Source organism: Antechinus flavipes, chromosome 3 (genome assembly GCF_016432865.1).
Source record: "Antechinus flavipes isolate AdamAnt ecotype Samford, QLD, Australia chromosome 3, AdamAnt_v2, whole genome shotgun sequence".
Lineage (NCBI taxonomy): Eukaryota > Metazoa > Chordata > Mammalia > Dasyuromorphia > Dasyuridae > Antechinus > Antechinus flavipes.
In genome coordinates, this window is record NC_067400.1 from 304,117,976 (window position 1) to 304,126,440 (window position 8,465).

Below are 8,465 nucleotides of genomic sequence, written 5' to 3' on the forward strand. Positions count from 1 at the left end.
TGCATAGTGTGCTTACATGATAAGAACTATTTGTATCTGGCTGTAGTAGAACCTTCTAAGCTCATATAGGTCTGATCAGTCACAAATGGAAAAATTTTACCTGGCCCACAACATGATGTTATTTTGGTCTTCTTTGAGAATGATGAACAAGAACCCACTAGACTATTCTTTTATATTTCTCCTAAGTTATTTGTCCATTTGTCCACAGTCCATTTCCACTTCATTTCATCTTTCTCTTTAAAAAAAAATCTAAGTTGATCAATGCATTTTATGTGTATCCACATTAGATCTATTTAGACAATTACCCCTATTCTTCTTTATCAAAATATTTCATGTTTGTCTGGTAAACATTTTATTCTTATGCACATCTATCATCTTGATCTCGTTTCCTTCATGTAATTCTAGTCCTTAAAGTACCAATATTTTCTTTATTAACTCTTTGAAAAAATGTTTATCTTAACAGCTAGGATATGCTCATTTGATTTTTTTTCTTTGTCTATCACAAAATATAAGATGAAATGATCATTTCTTCCCATGGTTCATTTCCACCTTGGCAACAAGTTCTGTCTTAGCACCAAGTCCAGAAATTCTTCATTGTTTCTTCCAGCTTTTGAAGAATAAAATAATCATTAAAGAAAATTAAGAATATATACATTTTTCTGTTTTGTCAGAGAGTTCAAGCATGTGTCTATCTCAGGGAAGTCCCTCATCACTATACCAAATTTGTTTTCTGAATTCTTGCTGGAAGTCAGCCTATAATATATTCTTAGCACTTCTTTTTCAAGAAAATGCCTTAATTTACCCTTGCCTCTGTATTATGATATCCCATTCTGACTCAAGGATTTATTCATTTGTTTATATCTTCTTAATGTATATTCTACTTTCTCTTTAAAATTTTATCCAGATTCAACTTATATTGTCAATAATAGATTTTTCAAAAGCTATGCTTGCCAAATACAAGCTGTGGAAATTCCTTCCAAGTTGGGAAAGCTGTTAAGTATGGCCAAATATTTCAGATCAAGTATATACCAGCCATTGGAGACTATACCTATCTAACTTCAAAGAGGAATATTATTCAAGTATCTGACAACTGGATATTGTTTGATGGTCACACTAAGACATTTAATGCATGTAACTTATAGTAGTACACAGTATCCAAATAAATGAAATCACATATCCATGAAAGAAAAAAAAATCAGTCAATAAAAGTAAACAATTAGGAGTTTAAAAAAAACTGAAACTTGTAATTTCTATAGATTCCCATTTGATAGATAAAGGAATCAAGCTAATGGAGTATAAGTGATTACTCAACATATTATACCAACTTTGCCTCTAGGGACCACATGAGGGAAGATGTTTTATTATTTTTGGTGAAATACTGACCATCCAATCAACAGACTCATCCTCCAAACTCCTGTCTAGTATCCAGGGTAACATAACCATACTTTTTGACTCACCCCCAAAATCCTCCCTTGTTGCAAAGAGTCAAGAAAAGCAGAGCAATTCAACAATTATATCAGTCTGCATGTGCAAAATGTGGTCTTCATAATCATTTGTTGTCTGAATTCAATATTGATCATTAGAATTATCTTGAATTTAGTTGCAAGTTGTTTTGTGTATTTTAAAATTTTGCATGTTTGTAATTTCTGGGTATATTATTCTTTTGTTGTGCTTATTTTATTCTACATCAGGTTCATACAAATTCACGTTTCTCATGCTTATAGTATTGAAACAATAACTTTCCTTCATATTTTAGAGGCTCCAATTTGTTCAGCTATCTCCAATAAATGGGTATCCAAATTTGATTCCAGTCTTTTGCTATTTCCTAACAAAAATGTTTCTCTAAATAATTCAGTATATATGGGATCTTTCTTTTTGTTTTTTATTTGCTTCTCCATTTTAAAAAAAGTGCTTTAATATTCTCATCTGCCCAACATAAAGTCAGGATTTAAACAATCATGCTTTTTTTTTCTTTCCTATAGCACAGAAAGACCACCACCATTCAAGCCTCCACCACCACCAATCAAGTATGTTTGTATTGGAGAATCAGTTGGAGGTGATCTGCCCTGTCATGAGATGGAAACTCTCTAATCTTTCCTCTTGGGAATTTACTGAATAACAGTACCTGTCCTCTATCCTATTGAGAAGATAAGAGATTTGGTGTTTTGCATTATTCTGGCCCATCTGTCAAACTTACACCACTGCAAAAATGGATGTCAGATGTGAATCACCTCTTTATACAGTTTCTAACTGTGCCATCTGCATATATCTCAAATTGAAACAGGATGCTTGGAAATGTCTATAGGATCAACGGTACTCATTCCAAACATTATGATCTTCAGAGATTTTATTGGCTTAATAAGAGATACAATTTAAAGGATATATCCTTTCAGCTTCCTACTGCAGCTGAAAAATGTTGACATTTTTTCATTTTAACTGTGATTAATATGACAGCAATGTTATAAGCATATGGAGACCAAGCTCGACCCTCCTAGTTTTTCTGCCAGAATTCTGAGCTATTTACTCACACAATAATCATCTTTGAAGTTTTTCTGGTTTGCTACAAAAACTGAAAAGGAAAAAAAAGTAGAAGCAAAAATATCTAGCAACAAGGCAGAATAATGAAGTGAGGATGGTTTCCGCAACAGCATTCCTAGTGGCTATTTTCATCCCCCCAATTGACACAGGATGCAAAGTCATAAAATATCTTTTTTTCCCTTTCCTTCTTCTTGCCCCATTTATCCAAATCTTTCTTTCTTCCTCCCTCTCTCCTTCCCTCCCTTCTTTCTTGTCTCCATTCATTCCTTCTTTTCTTTCTTTTTTCTTCCTTCCTCCCCTTCTCTTCTTTCATTCTTTCTTTCTTGGTTTCTTTGTTCCTTCCTTTCTTCCTTCCTTCTTTCCTTCCTTCCTTCCTTCCTACCTTCCTTTCTTTTTTCCTTTCTTTCTTAACATAGCAGACAGGCAAAATAAAGCCTGCTTTGGGCTTTAGAATTATATTGTCCTCAAAATCCCCAAGCAAAGAATAGCTTTCTACTTGTCCTTAGTGCCTCAAAACACTTAATGACTAAATTGTCGGGTTAGCAAATAACCAGCCTTACCCAAATCCAGTCCATTACATTTCACTCATTCCATTTTTAAATCCAGAGACTTTCTGTTCATTCCATCCACTTGTTTTGACCTATTATGGAACAGGTCAAAGTACTGAAACAAATTACCCTTAAGAAATTAACTCTTCTTTCACCACTCTTTTACTTTATATCTAAACCAGAATATTGTATATCAAAGATTGCACAGGAAATGAAGAAGAAAGTCACTGAAGTTTGCTATTGGTTTTCCTGGGTGATGATGATCTTTTTCTCCCTCACCCCTCCCAAAAAGAGGAGGAGGAACAGATGTCAGAGATTCACCAAATGGTTGGTATTTCCTGTTCGGTCTGTGGTCTGAGAAGGAATCTTTTAGCTAATGATCCATCTTTACTCTTTAGAATTCTTAGTGAGGTGCTTATCTCTATAAAAAGAATAAAAGCTATTATTTTCTCCTTTAATCATTTCTTCTTCCTTTTCTGTTTTAAAACAGCATCAAGGGTAGCTTGTTAAAAATGCTCTTTGTGTAAAAGCATTTGCATGTAATACAGAAATTATCACTGACACTGAGACTGGATTATGACTGAATTGCAGAAAGGTCATCATGCTCTTTCCTTTTGCTTCCCTCCCTTCCACCTGCTTGCTTGTTCATTCTCTCTCTCTCTCTTTCTCTTTGCCTTCTCTCTCTCTCTGTATCCCTCCACTCATTTTTCTTTTTTTCTTTTAAACTGTTGTCTGAAAGTGAGCATACAGGTAAGGAAAATACTGTAGTACAGTTGAGATCTTAATATTTTTATTCTTCCTGTAGCCATTTCTTTCAATGACATTCCTCAGGGCTATTAAAATGTGGTTGATTTTTACCAAGCAACAGAAGACCATGGGGTTTTTCCACTGCAAAGTCTTTTTAGATGAAAACATGTTTTTCTTCATTGTCTGTCCTTTGTGATACCAACCCTAAGATATGCCATGGAGCCTATACACACACATACACATATACACACACGCCTTTTTTTGTACATAAAAATGTCACCTAAATATGTCAGAATGTCCACAACTTGCAAACAGAGCTCTTCCTAAATAGAATAAATTCATCAATGACTTACAAAGCAAGATAAGAGGAAAGAAGGGAAAAAGGGAAAGGATGTGCCATCTTTAGGAGTCTGCAGAATAAAGCATTTAGAGCTGAAAATGACCTTCAAGATCATTAAGTCCACCCTCATTATTTGACAGATGAGGACAGAAGAGGAAATTGAGTCACAGGAAAATCAAATGGCTTATCCATGTCACCAGCTAATAAATATTTTAAATAGGATTTTAATTCAGGTTTTCCTGAGTGGGGGTTCAATACCTTATCCATTATCCCAAAAAATATGACGATTCAACCTGAACCTGTGAGCTGTTCAGAAGTTTACACAACCTTTAAAGAATGGCAACCATACTCTTCCTATCACAAAAGGAATGGATTCATCCTAAATCATAAAAAAGAAAATCATTCAGAATCCCTATTTGTCTTTTTGTCATATCTTCCTTAACTGAACAAAGATGTGAAGGAATATTTCAATTTATTCACTTGGGAAGAAGTTTTTTAAAAATAGATGTGCATAACACATAATTGGCAAGTGCATGACCTTTGACCCAACTGTTAGGCTTGTACCCAAAGGAAATCAAAGAAATGGGAAAAAGTCTTATAAATACAAAATATTTTTATCATCTCTTTTTGTGGTGACAAAATCCTGGAAAGTAAGGGGTATGTCATTCAGTTGGAGAATGACTGAATAAATTCTGGTATTTCAATAAGATGGAATACTAATGTTCTATAAAAATTAAGAGAATAGATGATTTCAAAGACACACAGAATGACTTATATGAAGTGATACAGAATGAATTAAATAGGACTAGAAGAAAAATTTACACTAACCATTAATATAATAAAAATAAACATTTGTAAAGACATTTATAGACTGACAAGGAAATTAAAATAGCCAAAAGAACAAGTTATACAATAACAACAATTTAAAGAAAACAATTTTGAAAGCTATAAAACTATGATTAATAAAATAGCCACCCATGATTTCAAAGAAGTCAATGATAAATATTCTATCTCTTGATAGAGATGTGAGAAATTTGAAATAAAAAGATATATCTAGTTTGTATACATTCAACAAGAGAATTTATTTTGCTTGACAGTGGATATTTGTTATATGAAATTTATTTTTCTTTTCTTTAATGGAGTATTGAGGTAGATGGGAGACAAAATAAATTCTGGTTTGTTTGTTTTTTTAAATAGAGAAGTTATTATTCATATACAAAAAAAGAACTGATAGAGGCTGAATGCAGATCAAAGTATACTTTTTTAAGCTTTCTTTATCTTTCTCATTTTGTTTTTGTTTTTTTTTGATCTGTACTTTCTTTCACAAGCTGATATGACTAATGTGGAAATACGTTTTACATGATCTCACATGTATAATCTAAATCAAATCCTTTGCCCTCTCAATGAAGGGGAGGGAGAGAATTTTAAATTCAAAAATTTAAAAAGGAAAACAAAGATTAAAGATTGTTACTACATGTAATTGGTATGTTATTATATATGTATATATATATATTTTTTTTCAAAAACAGAGGTGTAAATCTGGTGCTATGAAGTATAACATATACTAACAGTTGTGGTCATACCCTTAAACCAATTGTACTTTCCTCTGGTTTCAAAATTCCTAATTAGGGGTCTGTTTAAGAGACTAGGAGAAAATTAATCCTATATCACTAGTAGGCAATCATGGACTAAAAATGTACAAATGTCAGGAAGTCCCAAGCAATTCATCTAGCTCTTGGAAAGTAACTTAATTGTATATCTCATGATCCTACAAATTTTTTATTGAAAACTCATGTCTTCTTTATGTTTCATTCATGGTGGTCTTCCTTTAAAGAGAGAGATGGTAGCCTAGTAATTGTATTAGCTAATAGTCTCTAATCTTGACTGGTTAGAATCTCATATGTTTACCTTTAAAGGGAAGAAAGGAATTTAATATTTGTACCTAGCAAAATATTTTAAAATTGTAAAAAAAAAAAAAAAATTGAGATGTAACTCTGAGCAATAACAGTTAAAAGTGAAAGTAAAAAGTTAAAAGTTTATTAAAATGAATTTTTTCTAGAATTTCTAATAACAAAATTAAAGATGTTATTTTTATACCATTGTATAAAAAGTCTATATTACAAGTAATTTGGATTTTTGTAAATAAAATGCTATGCACTCCTAAGTTTATGAGGTTTTTTCCAGCCAATCAATAAACAATTATTAAGCATCTACTAAGTGCCAGGCACTGTACTAAGCATCAGGGATATAAATACAAATAAAAAGAAAAGTATTCTCTACCTTCAAGTAGCTTACAATCTAATGGGGTATATACAAAAGGAAGCTGAAAAGGTAGGGTGAGATAAGGAAATATCTATCAAAAGAACATTATGGAGAAGTCCAAAGAAATTCTAAAGCTAGATAACAGATACAAAGAGATGATAGATGTTAGATAAATAGATGGACATGATAGGTAATAGACATTAGATAAGAGGATAGATAATAGATGTTAGATTAATTAGATATATTAGATGATAGGTGGATGATACTTTGAAAGTTCTATAACTGAATTACTGTTTTTCTCTAATGTTTTGTCCACTTATTTAGAATGACCAATTGTTTGACTTTCTTTTTCAAATTACAAAATATTTCTCTCGTTTTCTAATTAATACCTGATACCACAGTTAAATAATTTTTTTAAAAAAATTAAAATTTGAATCTGTATCCTTGTTCTGGCCTAGGTATTGACTGGGATCCATCAAAATTCTAACTAATATATTCATGAGGGTAATAAAATCAGGCCTTTGCTTTTCCCAGATCCCTAAGAAAAACTTTTCCTTTCACCATTAAGCTATTTCATTTTAAAATTGATTAATTTATATTTTTCATGACTTCATACAAAAAGTTTAGTTTTTCCATGTCCCTTGCATAGTTTATTTCCACACACACCCCACTTTTAACAAAAACTATGTAAGGAATATATTATTCAGAATTCAGATGAACTCTAAAGGCTGAGTTCCTTCATAAGTAGTGATGGAAAAGAGTGCATTCTAAGTTGGAGTTCCATTTAACAAGAGTTTCTGCATGATGATTTTGAATAATCATTTCCTTTTTACACATGGATAAGTTTTTGTCCTTGTAACCCCAATAGCTAGTTCAATGGCTAGTACATGGAAGATAGTCAAAAATTGCTTCTTGATTGATTAATGTTACTAGAAATATGAGTTGGTCAAGAATATCAAGTTCTGTAGAGGTCAGAAGATGATTATTAAGAATCAGAAGATCAACCATTGGTGATGACTAAAAGGAAATTGCAGAGATAAATGTGAGAGGAGCACATATAATTACATATCCCAATCATATAACCCAGTTACCCAGGGTTTGGGATGCCCTGATATTGGCAATCTAAATCACAGAATTACAGAAGCTCGGCTGAAATGATCCTCCAAAACTGACCTGTATTTCTAAAATTTAGATCACTAGAACCTACCTTAAGATATAAATAACTCTTCTTTTTCTACATGGCATCCACTATTCATGACATTGAATTTATCATGACCGATGATATATGACTGATATTATAGAGATCTCTGGGGTCATGAATGCCTGTTATGCAAAGTATAATTGGTACTGGTATACTTCCCTTTGAACCTGCCCATTAAAATCTAGCTCTAGGGAAAACTCAATGTGTATTCCTAAGAGAAAACAGGCTACAATATAGAGTCCCTGTTAGTCTGTATCTAATTGTGACTAATGAGAAGAAATTGGAAAATTGATCAAAAACAGCTAGATGATACAGTAAATAGAGAATTTGACAGGAGTCAGAAAACTAAATTCAAAACCAGCTTCAAACACTTACTATCTGTGTGAGTCTAGGCAAGTCATTTAACTTCTGCTTCCTTCAGTTTTCTCAACCCTAAAATAAGGATAATTGTGGCACCTAATAATGAATAATAATATTACCATAATAATAATAAACCAATAGCATCATGCTTGGCAGAGTAAGGGTTTAATAAATTCTTGATTCCTTCCTTCCCTTCATTTCTGTATCAGTCACATTAATATTGGAAACTGACTCCTGAATTGCCTCAAGTAGATTCATATCTGTGAGCACACCTATGAGGGGTTTACCATCTTTATTCCTTAGAGTATAATTCAGGGGAAAAAATTATCCTCACAGTCAGTAATAAATCACTGAGCTAAGCAGCCTTAGACACAGGGATGCCTGGGAACAAGCCTTCCAAAAGGACAAGGTGAAACATTAAAGAGTTAGTGAGAATCTTTATCACATCTAAATTTAAAATTTTAAATGC

At 32.4% G+C, this 8,465-nt stretch overlaps 1 protein-coding gene across 4 annotated transcripts in view; it reads left to right on the forward strand.

Annotated features, from left to right (window-relative positions):
• CD96 (CD96 molecule) overlaps positions 1-6,337 on the forward strand; it is a 151,875-nt gene extending 145,538 nt beyond the window's left edge. For all 4 annotated transcript variants that reach the window (XM_051985263.1, XM_051985262.1, XM_051985264.1 and 1 more), the window contains one exon: positions 1,983-6,337. In XM_051985263.1, the coding sequence (XP_051841223.1) occupies positions 1,983-2,091 (109 nt within the window). In that variant the 3' untranslated portion in view covers positions 2,092-6,337. The remainder of the gene's footprint in view (positions 1-1,982) is intronic.
• Positions 6,338-8,465: the final 2,128 nt, after the last annotated feature.